The following is a 19,959-nucleotide window of genomic DNA, read 5'->3' as shown; positions in this document are numbered from 1 at the left end:
ATTATATTTGTTTTAATTTACCAGAAGGAGAGTTGTATAAAAGTCGTTTGCTTAGGCAGTTGTGTTTGCATAGTTGTGTTTTGGTTTGAAGGGTGGGATATGGTAGTGAATTTACAGGGTACAGAGGTATAACACCTGAGTCCTCAGGAATGGCAACGCATGGGGGGTATCATGGGCGAAACAGTATACTCAGTTATGTCCGTGGTACTGCTCATGTCTATAGGCGACGGTTACCACTTTTCATCAGGTAGGCCATCATCTGGTTGCTATTCTAAGTTGTATAAAAAAAAAAAATTTAATTTTTTGTTATTGTGCCATATTCAAGGTATTAGTAACTGAGTATAAGACGTGCAACATGTACTGTAAATTATTTGTAAATGTAAAAAATAGACATAATATTTAGACATAAGTTGAGCGTGGTATTATTAAATACTCGTGGTTGTGAAAGGTTTGGTTTGGTCAAAGCCCGAAAAATAATCTTATAAATTCATTACATTGACCAATTCATGTCGGTAAATGCTAAGATTTATTTTAAAAGATAGATAAATTTCTAAATAAAAGATTTACCAATGTACGGGCTTTTACAGTAACATATTTCAGTATTTATTTTATTAACTCATACAGGTGAAATCAAATTAAACAATTCATATATATATATATATATATTTCTTTGGTAAAAATGTTTAGTTACACTGGTAAAACAACAGAGGGCGTTTACTACGGTATAAGTCTAAATAAGCTTAATAACGCCAACAATTCTGATTACATTCTGTATATGAAATATATAAGTAAACATTATTAATATCTGTTTATTGAACGATATAAGAACCATATTTTACGATTTTTTTTTTGTTTTAAAACAATGTCATAATATCGTTAAATGGAAAAAAAAGTAACTTAAGTAAATAAAACATAAGGAGTAATGACTAAACAATATGACTATCGATCGAATTATAGCAAATTCGTAAAAAATTCACAGCAGTAATTTTTTTTTTTAATTATTCTTATATATTTTTTTAATTTGTAATAAACATCATGGATGTTTTTACAATGTTATAAGTTTGATCATTTAAAATGAAGACAGATAAAAGATTGCTCCTTAATCTGTATAATTTACAGCTGCAATAAAACAATATTATTGTGCATAATTAGAAATCACAAAAATCTTCAATTCCTTAATATAACATATATTGATACAACAATTTTCAAACCAAATATTTAATTGTCATTTTCTTAAAAAAGCCACAAAATCGCATAAATATATAAACTATAAAAAATTAATGTTATACTAGTATTTTGAACAAATTATACAATTTCAACTAAGGAATGTTAAATATATAGACTAGAATTCATGGAAACTACAATATAATGTATTAGGCGTTTGTTACTATAAAATTCAAAATTCAAAATTCAAAAATCATTTATTCATGTAGGAAATTTTAGATGAACGTCAAATTTTTATATCAAATATATAATTTATTTGCGTCAATATATATATATATATATATATATATATATATATATATATATATATATATATATATATATATATATATATATGATATTTGATATTAATTTATGAAGATATTAACATAAATTTAATATCGGTAAAAGTTTTATAATTATCTTGTTGTAACTCAAATAATATTCATTTTCCATGTTCGCTTTGTTTTTAGCCGACTACGGCGAAGTAAAAAGGAGGATTATGATTTTGACCTGTATGTATGTATGTTCATCTATTCCCTCGTAATAAAATTTAAATAAATGTCGTAAATCATATTGTTTGCATATACCTATTTTGGTAAAAATTATTGACTCGACATCTACATAAAAACATATTATACATATACATAAGTAAAGAATATTTTACACATGTATATTACACGTACGTAATATAGTACGTATGTTTGTATACTAAAATATATATGACGTATATTTGGTAAAAACTTGATGAATCCTATATATTTGATAGTGCAATAAAACCTATATTTTAGCACCTCAATTGCAATTTCTCTGTATAAAGATCAACTATTGAATTAAAAATATATATAATACAAAATACGTAAAACGGAATACCATCAAAAACAATGTGACGAATGGAACACTAAAAATACATTTGGAATATCTATAGGAATCAGGATTAATAATATACTAAAAAAATCTACATGTATGTACTTGTAATTTGACAAAATATTTGAGATCGTAACTATGTTTTAAATTATTATCGTTGACTAAAAACATTTTCAATTTAATTGATTTTCATTTAATATTTTATAGCTTTATACAGAGATTTCTTGAGCCTCATCTTTGAAAAACACTTTTACACTTTTATCACTGAAACAAAATTTAATAACTAGATAAAAATTTAATAAAAACAATAACAGTAATTTATGCAATTAATTGATATAAAACAAATAATAAAACATAACAACAAATTCGAAATTTAAACGTTCATTATTTAAAAAAATATAATTCGAAATTTAAGCGTTAACTATTTAAAAAAAAAGAAAACCATAAAGCACAATGACTCTAGCGCCTATATTATATCTCTACATTTAATACTTTTTGGACATTTGATAACAGAGGTTTCATTGACATAATGTTTTAGTAGGAATGTTATAAAAAATATGATTTATAATAATAATAAGTGGTTAACCGTGTATGTCCCGGCATGGAATAGGTCACACCTTCCTTTCCCGTGGCTGTCGTAACTAAGCGAGCTTATGGTGGAGGGATGGGTAGCAGCGTCCCTCTTAAAACATCTCCAAAGCAACTGCGGTTGTTAACCCGCCTGCCAAGCGTGGCAACTACTGGCAAATCCCTCCAAGTTTAAGGCTGATATAATGATGAATTATTACTTATTCATTATATATAACTTTTATACTTTATAAAACAAGTTTAAGTACTGTAAACTGTAAATTTCATGAGATTGGCTATCATATTTTTTTTTACAACACACGGGGGCAAACGAGCATGCGGCTCACCTGATGATAAGTGACTACCGCCGCCCATGATCACCCACAACACCAGCGGCATTGCAGGTGTGCTGCCGGCCTTTTGTATTGTATTGTTATTATATTGTGAATATCTTTGATATTCACCTGATCTCTATAGATTTTCATGTCATCTGAAATTACTAGGTAAATATTTTTTTATTATATACTTATTGAAGACTTAATTCTTCTTTGCATGATTTTTTTTATTGATGAAATAAATCAAGGTGATATAATTCATGTTCAAAATTAAAGACAAAATGGTTAAAAAAAATAAATTTGACAGCTATGTTTTTTTTTCTGTAATGGACATTGAAAAGGTATCCACAGACGATCAACTTAAAGTGAACTTGTTCTTTTATATAATTTTTGGGCGTTCAATGTTATTATGGAAATTTCCACCATTATGCAAAGAAGGGTTAAACCAAGTTACCTCATTAAATGACTCAAATAAAAGAAATCAAAGAAACCTCTGCGTATCCAAAATTCATCAAACGACTAAAGGCCACAAGATTATCTGTGCATATGCATCGAGTGCTGGTACTTGACGAATGCGATCGCTGCCAATTCCTTGCAGAACTCTTCTAGAACTATTAAACTTTCTACAAGTTGGTTATGGTCGCAGCTGAAATGAAATATTTAATTTAAAATTATTAAAAAAAATATATATAATTATTATTATTCTAAAAAACAAAAAATGGATATCGACTTCAATCATGGGAAATCAATGATTTTCATTTAAAGATCTAACTACTGAACAAATTTTGATGAAATTTCCATGTAACCAATCTAAAAGTATATCCTTTCAGAGAAAGAAAAGGATTTTCGAAATCAATTCATAAACAATGGAGTTATGAAGTGACAAAAAATAAAATACAACCGATTTGAGAATGTACTCCTTTATTTGAGGTCGGTTGAAAAATTTTAATTTAAATAATGAAATAATGACATTTAAGCATCAATATTTTATTATTTTTTTCTGTAACTTAGAATGGTAAACAAGCTGACGGCTCGCCTGATGGAAGGCGTAATCGTCGCCTATAGACATAAACAGCACTGCAGTCACCTAAGAATATACTGTGATACCCATAGCACCCACCCTTCATGCGTGCCTATCCTGAGAACTATGGTGATATGCTTTCATACCCTGTATGTGGGGTACCTCTATCCCACTCATATTTCTGTCATGAAACAACAGCTGTTTCATGACAGAAATATGAGTGGGGCAAACGTACCCAAGTAGACGACCTATTATTATTTTTAAATTTATAATAATTATTTATTCGTTATTACTTTTATAATTTATGAAGTATGTAAATATTGTAAACTCTAAATAAAAAAAAAAAAAAAAAAAAACTAAGTTACTTGGCATTAAATTAAGATTTCAAATTTACTTTATTTATTACTAGAAATATGCAATAAAGTGTAAATAAATAGATGTTTTTCATATTCAACTGATCTGAAATTTCTAGGTAGATATTTGACTAATATTATAATACAAAAGGCTTGTATAGCATTTACTATGTATCCATTTCCTTCCCTTACATGTTACAGTTACCAAGTCTCTTACCATATCTTGAGGATAAAAAGGGAATGGTGGCGTTATATGGAGGAAATACTTTAATACTAATTAAACATCACGTTCCATTGAAATATGCTCAGCGAAATGTCCATTTTCACTTTTACCACAACTGTAAGAATCTACAATAACCTCTGACTACCCCATAAGGATTTATAGTCATGAACATAACTTATTTTTTAATAAAAAAATACATACCTCTCATCATAACTAGGGTCCTCACTCATCAGCTGCAATCTAGTATTTTCAATAACCTTTTTGTAATTCCTTATTCTCGGTATTTCCATAGTCAACCGCCTTGCTAAATCCTGTAGCGTTTTAAATAGAGTTTGCGTCTTTTTGCCAGTTGGCAACATTGGATTTAAGAGGTACTCGTGCAAATTCGGATGTGGCATTAGTGCCAACTTTGAAATTATAGATGTCAAATGTAAATTCACTTGGTAAGGCTGAGTGGGCATTGTAGATAGTAAAGTAAAAAGCATTTTCAGGAAGGGACCTTCATCAAATTCCTCCTCAGGCACCGAATTCAAGTCCCGACTTCTCAATACTAGTTTTTGACTAAATTGACATTTGTCCTCGGCGCAATAGTTACCGATTTTTTCTATACTAGTGTTGTGCTTATCGGATTTTTCCGATTGGAACGCCTCGTCCAGGTGTATGTCCGCTTCTGGTCGGCTGTCGTAGCTGTGGGTGGAACTGGCCGTGTTATCGATATAGTTTTGGTCGGTTGGCCAATTAAATGTCGATGTAATGTCCAACCAGAGCTGCAAACGTGTATGTTGTTAAACATCTGCTTTTTACTTGCCCCTGTGGTCCCGACATAGAACAGGCCACTTCTTCCTTTCTCGTGGGTATCGTAAAAGGAGACTGGGTTCCTCCAGTCTCCTTTTACGATACCCACGAGGGATAGGCAGCAGTGTCCTTTTTAAAACATCTCTGATTCCTAACTGCGATTGTCAACCTGCCTGCCAAGCGTGGCAACTACTGACAACATCCCCTAAGGGGGCGCTTATGTCCACTAGACAGTTAAAGGTTGATACGATGATAATGAACTACTTTTTACACTACATTTTTTAAATTACTTGATATACAAAACAAGCCGAGTTACAGTTGCCCATAGACACGAATAACAATTACTATAGTACGGTCTATTAAATATGGTCTTCCGTAGTAGCTTTTTTTATACAACTTAGAATGGCAAACAAGCTGACTGCCCACCTGATGGAAAGTGGTAAACGTCGCGTATAGACATGAGCAGTACCATGGACATAACAGAGTATACTGTTTCGCCCATGATACCCCCGAAGCGTTGCCATTCCTGAGGACTCAGATGTTATTCCTCTGTACCCAGTAAATTCACGCCACATACCACCCTTCAAACCGAAACACAGCCATGCAAACACAACTGCTTCACAGTAGAAACACGAATGGGACAAAGGTACCTAAGCAATCGACTTTTGTACAAAGTCTCCCTTTGGTAAGCTGTAAGTAATGCAAATAAATTATCTATCTATCTAGTATCTCTCATCATCATCACCACATCAGCCGTTAATTGTCCACTGCTGAACACAGGCCTCCCTCATGAGGGATGATTTGCTAGTAGTTGCCACGCTTAGCAGGCGGGTTGGCAATCGCAGTTAGGCTTTTGGTGATGTTTTAAGAGAGATTCTGCTGCCCATCCCTCGACCGTTATGTTCTATTAATCACCTCTTATTACACCCACGGGAAAGGAAGGGGTGGCCCATTCTATGCCGGGACCACATGGCAACTCTCTATCTCTATGGTATCTCTCATACGTTGCTGTTTTTATATTAGTTTTTTTAATGGCTGAAAATAGAATGGTAACTCCGCTTGCGCTATCGGTATATACTGGCGAGGATGAAAGCAAGTCTGTTGACGCGTTGTGATGAATTCCACAAGATTTAACCACGATGGTTTCCAGGGGGAAACCACGTGGAGGTCGATCTGATACTTGAGTAATATACTCTATATTACTGGCTATAAAAATTTTAGTAATATATCCAATTACTAACAACGCGCGCCCACGCCTCACAATTTGTAGTTAAGGGGGGGGGGGGGGGGGGCAATTTGATAATGGACTATTTTAATTTTTTTCGAATTTCAAATGCCCGTCTATCGGTGCAAATTTAACAAAAAAAAATGGAAATATTTAGTAGTTACCAGAGGGAGACTTTTAAAAAGTCGATTGCTTGGGTACTTATCGTGTTTCAACCGTGAAGCAGTTGTGTTTGCATGGCTGTGTTTAACAAAAAAATAAATAATAAAAAAATGCTGTTTATATTTATTATGTCCATGTATAATTTGGACGGTTGACACTTTCCATCATATCAACTTGTTTGCCATTCTGAGTTGTATATAAAAAAAAAGGTTTAATTTGGTTTGACATTACCAAGATATCAACTGGGTTATTAGAGTAGTCAAGTAAACTGTCGGGAAAAATTATGTATGGAGGCATAAAAATTTTTGAATTGTTCAAGTGGGGCACGACATAAAAAAGGTTGGGAAAATTGGTATAGAGTATAGTATAGTATAGTATAAAGTACTTTATGTACTGATTCAAGCGGACAAAGCCGCGGGATACGACTAGTAAATATATACCTGATAGTGTCTATGGGCATCGTGTATGTAATGCTCATAGTCAGATCCCACCGGGTCGGAGAGTATGGCGCGCGGCAGTAGCAGCAGGAAACTGCAAGAGAAACGGGGACAATAAAACAAACCGTGTACTCATAAAAACGTTTAATGATATGTAACAAATACATCTTAAAAATAAACCATCCAAAATATATAATCACAGATCCTTACGGTGTTAAAATTATCGCTATTACAAAACTAAACTAAGTACCCATAACCATTTACGGATATACATAGACGTAGATAGATATAGATGTCGCAACGCGACTACTCGTGAACACGATTCATTTGATAAACAAATAATAGCACATTTGTAACTTGCTTTGATTACAGAAATGCAATTTATTGACAGTAAACGTCTCCAGCGCTACATCCTTTCGAAAATAACATATGTATAATGCCCAAGAACTTTATGTATGAGTACGATTTATATTTTGCACCCTTAATTATGACAAAATATGTACTTTTATATCTATTGTCAACATATATAATCATTATGTTTCTTGCAAATTAATTCATTTCATAATATGGATTATTTATATGTACCTATGTATTTATATTGTATCTTTCAAATAATATATAATTATTTGTAATTTATGTAAATATTTCACTTCTGTTTAGCACTACTATTGCCCACTCACTACTTCATATGCCACTGTATATATATATACACTAATGAATACTGAATTTAAAAATAATCAAAATATATATATATATATATATATATATATATATATATATATATATATATATATATATATATATATATATATATATATAATTAAAGATCCAAAAAAAAAAGCTACTTCAATTGTGACAAAACTAGTTATTTTGATTTAAAAAGTGAATTACTGAACCGATTTTGATAAAATGTCTATATCAAATTGTAAGTATATCCTTATAGACTGTTGCAGCTCCATTTCAAACTGATCAGATAATCGCAACTCCTGTAAATCGCGTGATACTATTTTGGTGCTAGTCCTTGATCCTTATTGGCCCAATCACCCCAGACCATCAAATTCTATAACGCATCATCATTCGAATAAACGCGAAATTAAGAGGAAACGCATAATTTTTTTACTCTTAAATAAATTAACCCAAAAACTAGTCGAAACGCTAGTACATAGATAAAAAAAAAGTGTTTTCCAAATCGGTTTAGACCTGACAGACTTAGCTCATAGCTAATAAACGTATAAAAAATTTTATTTGTTTGATCGTGTAACACTGTTATTGTTTTTTTTTTTTTTATTATAAACTTTATATAGGAACTCCAAACCATTAGACCCTATTGCATGGTCAAAACTGACACGCCCAGAATATGCAGTCGCGACATCTATTTCAATCCACGTCTGTGGGATTATACCTAGTATAATTAACAAAATAATTGTTGAACAGATCAAGCAATTTAAAAAAAAAATAGAGTACTTATATCAACAAATAAAAAAAAATACGGCCCGTTCACACATCAAGTCGTTATTAATGAACGATACGTAAACACTTGTTACGAAACTATAATTCCTAGAAACCGCCGCATAAGCAGCGGCCTCAAACAGAGTCTAATAAAGAATCACTCTCGACACACATCGACCGATTGACATTTAATTAGTTATAGTTTATTTGTAAAGTAAATTTAGTCTAGTATATTTTTCTGGTTTTCTTTGCGCCCCTTGGCTGTAGCCCTTTATATCTCACTAATAAAGAATAGACATTTTCATTTATAAATAAAATTAAACGATTTTTCTTGACGGATATTTTCAGACGTATACGTGATCTCACGCCTCGTAAGTATGAATAATATAGTGTCATAGACTTTTTTAAATCTCAGCCTTAAATTATATAGATAGAGTGTCTTCAAATGCTTCGAGAAAAAGAGGTCAACTTTTTCCTACAATTTTGCGTGATAAATAGTTATGAATGTTTCCTTTATAACTTCTATATTTATTTCGTTTTATAACGTTTGCATCTTTTCAATGCATAAAAACTGGTTTTATTTATGTAATAATTAAATATAGATACGTCAAGATACATTATATGTGTAAGTAAGTATATAGAACACTAATAAAAAACGAGTCGACTTATTTGACAATTAGCTGACAAAAAGTTGACTCGTTTTTGAAACTCGAGGCTCCATCTATATAATCTAAGGTCTCATTTAATGAAATAAAAAGGTTGTTGGTGTGTGAATAAGGCCTCAAAAGCAAATTCACCAGTGTACACAAGGATATACAAAATGTAAAAGCTTTCAGTATCAAAGAATTACGATCTATAACAGATCATTAATTTAACATTCAACTTTTAAATGTAATATAAAAAAAAATATTTAAAAAATAAAAAAAAAAATTCAACCGATTATAGTGTTTTAGTGATTCTAACACAGCCTTTTATAATTTCTTGTAGACTAATTTAATATTCATTTCTATTTTATAATAATACTTATATTCCTTTAAATTATTTTTTTAACAATTTTCTTATTTTAATATTCAGGTTGGTATTGAAATAAAATTTGTGTTTATCTCTTTTGTGGTATCGTTGGGTTCGAAAAAAGTAAATTTTTAAATATATCTAATAAATTAATGTATAAAAAGGAACAATTGGAATTTAATAACACTAAGTGCATGAAAAAAATATTAACTCAACCAAATAAGCATTAATTCCGTATCTAAATAATTATTTACAATCACTTGTTTAATGTATAAGAATTTTTTTTTCAATATATTTATTACAAATAAAAAAAAAATCTCATGGCGTTATCTTTGTACATTCAATTTTTAAAATTCATTCTTAATTATATAAAATTTGATGGCCAACAATACAAGATGGCCGACTGCTATCTTCCATATATACAATGGTACATCTGTATTTATTAATACAAATATGCACTTATTAAAATTGTATATTTATTAGCTCCTAATATATGTATAAATATACTAAGCCTTCCTATAAGAAAATAAATTATTTATTGCACTCATTCTCCGGTGGGAACTTTTTCCTCGGCCATTATTTCTTCTATTCGAGCTTTGAGCAGTTCTAGTCGTCTAAAATGCGGTAGAAAAAAATTATCTCAATAAATCTGTATACCTATTCACTGTTTACTAATGAAATAACGAGAAAAATATGTGGTCATTTGTTACTATGTATCGCCCAGACTGAGTCGTACACAGTCTGTTATTTTAGTATAGGGGGGCTTCTGAGATAGTGCACTTTATACTAATTCAGAAGTCACAAATAATATTATATATTAGCTTGTATATAATACATATGTAACATATACTTTCTATATTGTAACACAATTTACGATTATAGTGAATTATACACGATTTTTTCCAATTAATAAATTTGCAATCAGTATAAGGATTCATTGCCCACTGCTGAAAATAGGGGGTTTTGCCAGTAGTTGCCACGCTTGGCAGGCGGATTAGCAACGCAGTTAGGATTTAGTGATGTTTTAAAAGGAACGCTGCTGACCATACCTCTACTATGTAATGTAATGTAAATTGGACTCTATTTTCCATGCTAAGCCTCTCATTTCGGCCATTGTGCGTATGAGTCATCCCTCCACTATTAAATTCCCTTAGTTGACTCCTACGGACCCACGGGAAAGGAAGGGATGGTCCGTTTTATGCCGGGACCAAACAGCGACATCTTACCCATAAAACGTGTATACAACCGTGATATATATTTAATTTTTAATTTACTGGGTACAGAGGAATAACACCTGAGTCCTCAGCAATGGCAACGCATAGGGGGTATCACGGACGAAACAATACACTCTGTTATGTCCATGGTACCGCTCATGTCTATAGGCGACGGTTACCACTTTCCATCAGGTGGGCCGTCAGCTTGTTTGCCATTCTAAGTTGTATAAAAAAAAACGTACCTGTTGATAATTTTGTGTATATTCTCGCTCTCCGTGTGGTCGGTGAGGTCGACACCTTCGTGCGACAATATGTCGTTGATCTGTTCATTCACGTGGCCCTCGTGCTGAAGCTGCTTCATCGCCTCTCTGTAAAGTTTTTTTTTTTTAATAAAAAAAATTAAGTTAATTTTTTTTTATATTGATTAATTCTAACTCACACCTACATTCGCAATGAGAGAAAAAAAGTGTATTGATATCATAAAAATCAATAACACGCCATATTCCACCCTTCAAACCGATTAGTACATTTTTTTTATACAACGTAGAATCGCAAACAAGCTGACGGCCCACCTGATGGAAAGTGGTAACCGTCGCCTATAGACGTGAGCAGTACCATGGACATAACAGAGTATACTGTTTCGTCCATGATACCCCCCCCCCCCATGCGTTGCCATTCCTGAGGACTCAGGTGTTATTCCTCTGTACCCAGTAAATTCACGCCATATCCCACCCTTCAAACCGAAACACAGCCATGCAAACACAACTGCTTCACGGTAAATTGTGGCTACCTATTAATAAAAATCCATGATTACCTGTTTCTCTCTCGCTCCCTCCAGGTGGAGAGGTCGTTTAATCTGTCCCGCTCGTCGTCGTCGCCGGTTAAAGGCGAATGCGGGGAATGTTGGGCGAGATAGCCGCGGGTACACACGCGCGACAACACCAGACGGTGAATCGTGTGCTCCGTGCCTTTCTCGATTATCGTCTGCAATTATAAGTTTTTTTTTTATACCACTCAAGAGGTATCAAGCATACAGCCCATATTTTTTTTTATACAACTTAGAATAACAAACAAGCTGACGGCCCACTTGATAGAAAGTGGTAACCGTCGTCTATAGACATGAGCAGTACCGTGGACATAACAAAGTATACTGTTTCGCCCATGATACCCTCCATGCGTTGCCATTCCTAAGGACTCAGATGTTATTCCTCTGTACCCTGTAAATTCACGGCATATCCAACCCTTCAAACCGAAACACAGCCATGCAAACACAACTGCTTCACGGTAGAAACACGAATGGGACAGAGGTACCCAAGTACTTACCTCGAAAAAGCGCAGCGTTTCCAACGTGAGGTCATAGTTGTCTGTGAGGCAGTTGTTTATGAGCGTGTGAAGTAGAGGCCACTCGGAAACTTCGCCCTCGCCAACTAACCAATTTGAGAATTCTGTACACAAAACAAAATGTAAAAATACATTTAAATAGTAACAAAAAATAAATAGTACAAACTAACTGTACCTATTTACTTCTAGTTAATATTGAAAACTCAAAGATTACAAATTACTATCATCATCATCATCATCATCATACCAGCTTTTAACTGTCCATTGCTAAACATAAATTTCCCCCTTGAGGGGTTTTGCCAGTAGTTGCCACGCTTGGCAGGCGGATTGGCAAGCGCAGTTAAGCTTTAGAGATGTTTTAAGAGGGACTGGCTCATCCCTCGCTCTCCCTTAGTCGCCTCTTACGATACCCACGGGAAAGGAAGGGGTGGCCTATTCTATGCCGAGACCGTGTGGTCTCGGCACAGAATATAGAATAGAACAGCCAGTTACTATATTTTGATAATAAATAAATTCGAAAATAAGGAAGAGAAGGGATTATTAGTAACGGGGATTAGTAGCCCCATTACAAACAATATATCCTGATAGGTAGACTTTCATGCGGTTTCCCCTGGAAACCATTGTGGTTATTTCCTGGTGAATTCGCCACCATGGACCAACTGACCTGCTTTATTTTTACCTACCATCACTCACTGGTGTGCCGCCAGCGTATACCGATAGGCGGGGTTACCATTCTATTATCACCTATTAAAAACATATCGTTTAATATACAAAATACAGTTTCAATCAATATCATCAACCATATTGTTACAGACCGTAATATAATATCGTCATAGTCGTAGAATACTGACGGACCTGACAAATATTAATATTATATATATATATATATATATATATATATATATATATATATATATATATATATATATATATATATATATATATATATATATATATATCCGTCAGTTTTCTACGACTATTTCATATTTCTTTATTAACCAATGTAACAGTTTTCGTCACACAATGGCAAGTCAATATTTACATTATAATTTTGAAATTAATAAAATAAATAATAACAATAAGATTTAAAAATAACATATAATAAATATTATGATTCAGTGGAACAAAATAATATTTTTTTTTACTATTTTCATAAAATAAACTTTCCGATTATTTCTCGATATTCACCATTTAGCAAGTCGGGTGCGTCGATGACTTTCAGGCACTTGGCAAGTAGTGCGGCCACTAGAGCGGCGTGGTGCGCCGCGCCCGCCGCCGCGCCCGCGCCCGCGCCCGCGCCCGCCTCCGCCGCGCCCTCGAGGAAGCCCGCGCGGAACGTTCGCGATAAATGCGATGCGATATCTGGGTGGCACTCCTGCCAAAAGATAACAACAGGGGGAAAAGGATTATTAGTGATGGGTTCCAACAGCCCCATTGCTAGCAATATATCCATATCAGGTCGACCTCCTCGCGGTATCCCCTGGAAATTATCGTTATTAATTCTTGTCGAATTCTTCACGATGAGCCGACTGACCCGTCTTCATTCTCACCTATCATCTTCCACTGGTGTCCCGCCGGTGTATAATTGCACGGGTGGGGTTATCGTTCCATTTCCATCCATTTAAAAAAAAATTTAACTTCTAAAAGACTTTCTCTATTCGTATGTTCATATTGTGGTTATATTATGCGACTAGTATTTCAAACCGGCTTCACATGTGTAGATAGAATTTTAAAAATAATATATAACATTTGGTATTTGTTGATAATGTAGTTTTCTACAGATGAATGAATTTTTAAAATTGGCAGATTAGTTTTTGAGTGTATCCATTCATCCACATCATTATATTAGCCATTATTTGTTCATAGCTGAAGATATGCTTCCCTATATTGGGGAGTTCTGCCAGTAGTTGCCACGCTTGGCAGGCGGGTCGGCAACCCTAGATAGGCTTTTGGTGATGTTTTAAGAGAGACACTGTTGACCATATATTACAAACAAACAATCTAATATTTTCTCTTTATAATATTAGTATAGATTACATAGCCATTTTTGAATTCATCATTATCATCCTACCCATAAGGGTAGGATGATAATGATAACCCAATTAAATAAATTTTGGGATTGGCACAATATGTTTTTATTCATATTATTCAAGGTTTTAGTTTTGATTGGGATTGATCGAAGTCGCCAAATTTGAATTAATTCTTTTTGATTTACACTTGTGTTGGTCTTATATTAATTTTGTAACGATTGATTCTTGAGACTTCTTTGCGAAACTTATTCTCAATCTACTAAACATCTCATTGTTCAGTTGTGTGTGTTTTCATAATTGTAAACGCTATTTTTTTTTTCGCAGAGCATCGAATGGAAAATTTTCAGTTGTATTTACCTTCATGAGAGTGTCACAATAATCCAACCACGAGAAAAAACTCGTCAACTCTCTGTAACCATGGAATTTGTTAAAACTCTTGTCCCCAAAATCATGTGCCACATACCTAAAAACAGATATTAAGTTTGTACATTTCAATTTTAAATATTATTTAATAAGATAAATTAAGATTTTTATTCATTCTAAAATTTCAATATTTTAAAATTCTTATTTTTTAATTATATTTCTAAAAAAAAAATACATATCAGGTAAGTTTGACCATATATCATGTACATATTGCTTTCATTTAAACTCATTAGTGTGATTTAATAAGAAATCCTGGATTATTTTAAGTTATAATACAAGTTACACTTTAGTAAAATACATTATATCACTTACGCCCACGTGATGTTTAAGTGGTCAACATCAGTTGGGTCCGTGTTAGCTGGAATGCACTTGTACTTCTCCACTAGTTTCTCCACTATAGTCTCACAAGCTGGACTGCAACTGGTCACCAGATTCGCTATATCATCCTCAGGTAGTGACGACACTATCATTATGCCCTCACACGCGCGGAGAACTACTTGATTGTCCTGGAAAATGTCTAATATTAATTTAAACGCTTGGTTTGTTGTTGACACTTGGTGGAATTTGTGAGTCATGTATAAAATGTGAAAACAAATGTATTTTTCTATAGGTTTACTATAGAAGCCCACTAGATGGAGCGATAATGACAAATGTATTGTAGGGAGTTGTGGAAGAGGTGTCTCAATATCGTTCCCCTGTCGCCTACGTCGGAAGTCTACAAGTAAGGCCTTTTGTAATATGAATTAGCCACAAATGCTACATTTTTATCTAATAATATATAATAAATAGATAAGTTTTGACAGCATTTTGCAGAACAAATCGCGCAGTAAATAAGCCTAGTTTAAATTGATTTTTTTTTCTTTTCTTTTTTTTTTATACAACTTAGAATGGCAAACAAGCTGACGGCCCACCTGATAGAAAGTGGTAACCGTCGCCTATAGACATGAGCATGATTATAATGGTGATGTGTTGCCATTCCTGAGGACAGATGTTATTCCTCTGTACCCTGTAAATTCACTGTCATATCCCACCCTTCAAACCGAAACACAGCTATGCAAACAACTGCTTCACAGTAGAAACACAAATGATTATAATGGTATGACAGACAGGCTTAGCTGCAATTTGTTATGTTTTCACTAACACTGTAAGCTTAATACTTTAATAATATTATTATTAAATCAGCCATAAACTGTCCATTGCTGATCATAGGCCTTTTTCATAAGGGGAGTTTTACCAGTACTTGCTACGCTTGGCAGGCGAGTTGGCAATCACAGTTAGGCTTTGGTGTTGTTTTAAATGGGATGCTGCTGCCCATCCCTCTTTCATTAAATTGTCTTAGTCGCCTCTTACAATACCCATGAGAAAGGGATGGTTTATTCTATGTTAGAACCACATGGTAACCTTTAGTACTTTAAAATAATAATACAACACTTTAACTCACTAAAATATATGAATTCTACTTGGTATTCAATTTTTATACTATTATTAAAGTACTTACAGCACTATTTAAATATGATAGCAATAAATCAATCAATAGAAATTTATCATTATCCTCATAGACAGTTCTCTGGCTCTTGCATGATACGTCATCAGCGGAACTGCTATTTGTGGCGTTACAGTCACTACCTCCAGTTCTTACTATAGACACATTCTTCAAAGGATTTGAGGGTAGTTCCACTTCGAAGAGCGGATTCTTCTTTGGCGTTTGAACTTTCGTCTTTATTGGTATCAACTTCTGTATATCCTCAGGTATGCTTAACAAGCTCGCTTTGTCTTCTACAAAGGGTGTGGTGAAGATATTGGCTAAGCCAGGCTCCTTTCTCACAAGACCGCACAGTGTGAGGAGGAGCTCCACTTCTTCCTTTTCGGTTGGTGATGCTGGATTTTCATTGCATTGGATTAACATTCTCTGAAGAAAGAGAATTCATGTATGTATTCATTATATGAGTACATAATTAATAAGATAAATTTTTGATTAATTATGTATCCATTAAAAATGCACTCTATAAATAAATAATGCCCATGTGCAATAAAGGACACTCTTAGTCTCTTTGCCACTGCCAGTTGTATAAAACAGTGTCACTAACTGCTTTGTTTCTCTGCCTACTTCATCTAAACCACAAAATAGATTTCGATATTTATTTCACAGTCATATTCATTTTGTTATAAACTTTTGTAAAAGTAAAGAAAATTAAATGCTTTGTAATAAATTGCAATCACACAAAGCTAGAACTTGAGGGAGATCTATATCCAGATAAGAATAGGCTGATATATTTTTTTTTATACAACTTAGAATGGCAAACAAGCTGACAGTCCACCTGATGGAAAGTGGTAACCGTCGCCTATAGATACATAATAGAGTAAACTGTTTCGCCCATGATACCCCCCATGCGTTGCCATTCCTGAGGACTCAGATGTTATTCTTCTAAAAATTAATGCAACTGGGACAGTTAATTAATTATATTATTACCTGTAAAGGCCTATAAACGTGCGCGCTATTGACACACGGCTGTCTCGTGCGACGCAGTAGGGCCGTGCCCATTGTGAGGGCGAGTGCGCGGGCGCCGGGCGGACGGTCGGCCGCCGCCAGGGCTGTCAGCGCGTCCAACAAGCAGATGGAGCGTTGCACTATAGCCTCCAGGCAGGGGCCTACTGTTCCGCCGTGCTGTTCTTTCTCTTCTTCCACTATTAACTAAAATAAGATTTGATTATATTATGTGGAGATAGATATATAAATTTGAATTAGAATCTACATGTATATAAGACAAGAGATTTGTCTAATTGTGCAGAGACACTTGGCACTATTTCACTCTTATAGTGATATTGAATGTGTTATATAGCAAATAAGAAATAACACAAATTAATCATGACTTTTTTTATTGTGAATCCAGTATGACAACTGATCACAAGCTATGTGTTAGTACCCTACATTATAATTGCTTTTTTCCATAAAAAGTTATAACAGTTAGAGTGGTTCTAGAAAAACACTGACACATTGAATTATTGATATACAACAGAATGCTATCTCTGTAACTTGGTAATTATTAAAAAAAAAAAACTCTTATTGATTAACATTACAAACATTCAGTCAATCACACGAAACTGACAAGTGCAACTAAGTATACACAATTATTGACTACTTTTATATAATGTAGTACAGTGCATTAAATGTGAAGGTTTTTTTATTATACAACTTAGAATGGCAAAAAAGCTGACGGCCCACCTGATGGAAAGTGGTAACCGTTACCTATATAAATGAGCAGTACCATAGACATAACAGAGTATACTGTTTCGCCCATAACACCCCCAATGCATTGCCATTCCTGAGGACTCAGGTGTTATACCTCTGTTTTTTTCTTGTAATATAACTATTAGTTTTTATGTAGTATTACATTAAATTCATCAATCATGTAATCAAGTAAATGTAATCAGTAAATCAAGAAATTAACTATTTTAACTGGTTATATAAACTGGTGATTTGCCATTAACTTTTAACACCTTGAGTGCACTTATCTATCATCAAAATTTAACATAATTCAATCTTAACATCTTTATATTAAGATTAAATGTACAAATAACAATTTAAAAGACTAGAGGGGAAAAAGAATTAAAGAATGCAGTATATTAGCCAATTTTTTTTTTATTCTGCTAGAAATATAAGGGGTCTTCACTCCAGGGGTTAAATCCATTTTATAGTGACCACAATCACTCAGACAATAGCACAAAAAAGAAGAACATTTACCTGTAACATTTGATGCAAATGGTGAGGTATCCTTGTGTCTTCAATGTGAACCTTGCTGCTGTCATCATAGCTCTGATAAAAGTTCAGTATCATTTTCCAGTGGTACTCAAAGTCTTCCAGCCTTGTCGCTGGAGGTGCCAGCTACAAATAATTTAACAATTGCCATTTACAATATAATTTTGTTTATTCCTTCTTGTCTCCTTAGGTACTACTAATTTAGGTAGGTAACTTAGGTAGTAGTAATTAAATTTGGTATACACACTATATGAAAAGGAGACGAACATTAGCTATATTTTATGCTGGTCTTATATACTGTTTTTATGGAATTAAGTTGCTATGCTTATGGTTAATGAATAGGATTAGTGGTATAATCTAAGGTTAGGGTAATGTTTATTGTATCGATTCTTTAAATGCCTGACATTTAGTTCGGGAACTAAATGTCTCGGGAGACCAAGACAAGAGAGACAGGCTGAAGTACTATAAAAGTATACCATTGGGTAACTGCAGCAGTTAAAAGTTAAATAAAATTACAATGTTTATTTACTTACAACATCAGCTGCCGTTTGCAACACATCTGAGAATCTGCTCAACATTTTTGCACAACAACAGGGTGTATACCCAGAAGATTCACAAATTTCACTATATTATGTAAATATTAGCCTACTAAATCATTATACAAAACGTTAAACACGTTCATTAATCACAAAATACGAAAATGTCAAGATTTGAAAATTAGTCGGAAAGTTGGAATAGGAAACTCAATCGTCACATTAAATTCACGGATTATATTGTGTTAAATTATTTTATGTTCAGTGGTTGTGCTGTGATTACTTGATCTTGATGGAAAATGTAAAGAAATTTAAGAAAATTTTATTAAAATCATTGGCAATCATAAAATTACATCGTAGACTGAAGACGAAACATAACATCTAACCGGAGACCATGCTGCCTAGTCTTCAAAAAGATAATTTGTCTGGAATTTTATTTTTCTAATGATGGAAAATGTAAAGAAATTTAAGAAAATTTTATTAGAATCATTGGCAATCATAAAATTACATCGTAGACTGTAAGACGAAACATAATAATATAGATAGTATATTTATCCGTCAGTCGTACATCAAGTTTTGACAGTAGTCGACTATTCTATAACCACCTTAAGCATGGTACAATTTTTTACTCTATGCACATAAATGATCACATACCATGTAGAATACCATAGGTTCTAGACATGGTGCTCTATTTGTGTTTGTGAGATAACGTCTTCAATAGCGATTTGGCCAGAGAAACTTGTAAATGTTTTTAATCAAATATTTTTAATTCTTTAGATTTTGGATGGATATGACCTGTTATTAATCAACACTTTAAAACATATTCAAATTCAAAAAACTGGTTGCATAGAATTATAAAAAAAATAGTATTTTGTTCGAAATAAAGATAACATAACCATTCCTTGTTCGTAGGTTATATTAGACTTCTCTAGTCTGTGTTTGATTTTAGACATAGTCTCACTAATCTGTGTTATTAATATACCTTAGTTATATACTCTTTTTTTATATAGTTT

General features: G+C 33.3%; 1 protein-coding gene across 3 annotated transcripts; it reads right to left on the bottom strand.

Annotated features, from left to right (window-relative positions):
• Positions 1-1,582: 1,582 nt before the first annotated feature.
• On the bottom strand, positions 1,583-19,320 carry LOC113510526 (FHF complex subunit HOOK interacting protein 2A-like). Of its 3 annotated transcripts, XR_008253562.1 has the most exons (14): positions 18,947-19,320; positions 18,399-18,539; positions 17,127-17,348; positions 16,155-16,565; positions 14,969-15,162; positions 14,591-14,696; positions 13,392-13,578; positions 12,186-12,307; positions 11,677-11,846; positions 11,105-11,230; positions 7,192-7,282; positions 4,771-5,336; positions 2,985-3,618; positions 1,584-2,334 (listed from the first exon to the last, which is right to left on the bottom strand). XR_008253562.1 is itself a non-coding variant. In XM_052900830.1 (13 exons), exons 1-13 carry the CDS (start codon positions 18,989-18,991, stop codon positions 3,507-3,509), a joined length of 2,493 nt encoding a protein of 830 aa, XP_052756790.1. In that variant the 5' UTR covers positions 18,992-19,320; the 3' UTR covers positions 1,583-3,506. The 3 variants fall into 3 exon arrangements, 2 of the variants coding, with proteins under 2 accessions (XP_052756790.1, XP_052756794.1); XM_052900830.1 differs by having other exon boundaries at positions 1,583-3,618; XM_052900834.1 differs by lacking the exons at positions 1,584-2,334; positions 2,985-3,618; positions 4,771-5,336; positions 7,192-7,282 and adding an exon at positions 8,850-10,262.
• Positions 19,321-19,959: the final 639 nt, after the last annotated feature.

Source organism: Galleria mellonella, unplaced genomic scaffold, assembly GCF_026898425.1.
Source record: "Galleria mellonella isolate WM207_F2 unplaced genomic scaffold, CSIRO_AGI_GalMel_v1 utg1267, whole genome shotgun sequence".
Classification (NCBI taxonomy): Eukaryota; Metazoa; Arthropoda; class Insecta; order Lepidoptera; family Pyralidae; genus Galleria; species Galleria mellonella.
This window is presented reverse-complemented; position numbering and strand designations above follow the sequence as displayed.

Excerpts from the sequence above, each read along its gene's own strand:
- LOC113510526 (XM_052900830.1), bottom strand. The coding sequence starts at position 18,991 with ATGTTGAGCAGATTCTCAGATGTGTTGCAAACGGCAGCTGATGTT. Across the intron at positions 17,349-18,398 it reads ATTTGCATCAAATGTTACAG|TTAATAGTGGAAGAAGAGAA; the intron begins GTAAATGTTCTT and ends ATCTTATTTTAG. Across the intron at positions 15,163-16,154 it reads TATCATATTTAAATAGTGCT|GACAATCAAGTAGTTCTCCG; the intron begins GTAAGTACTTTA and ends GACATTTTCCAG.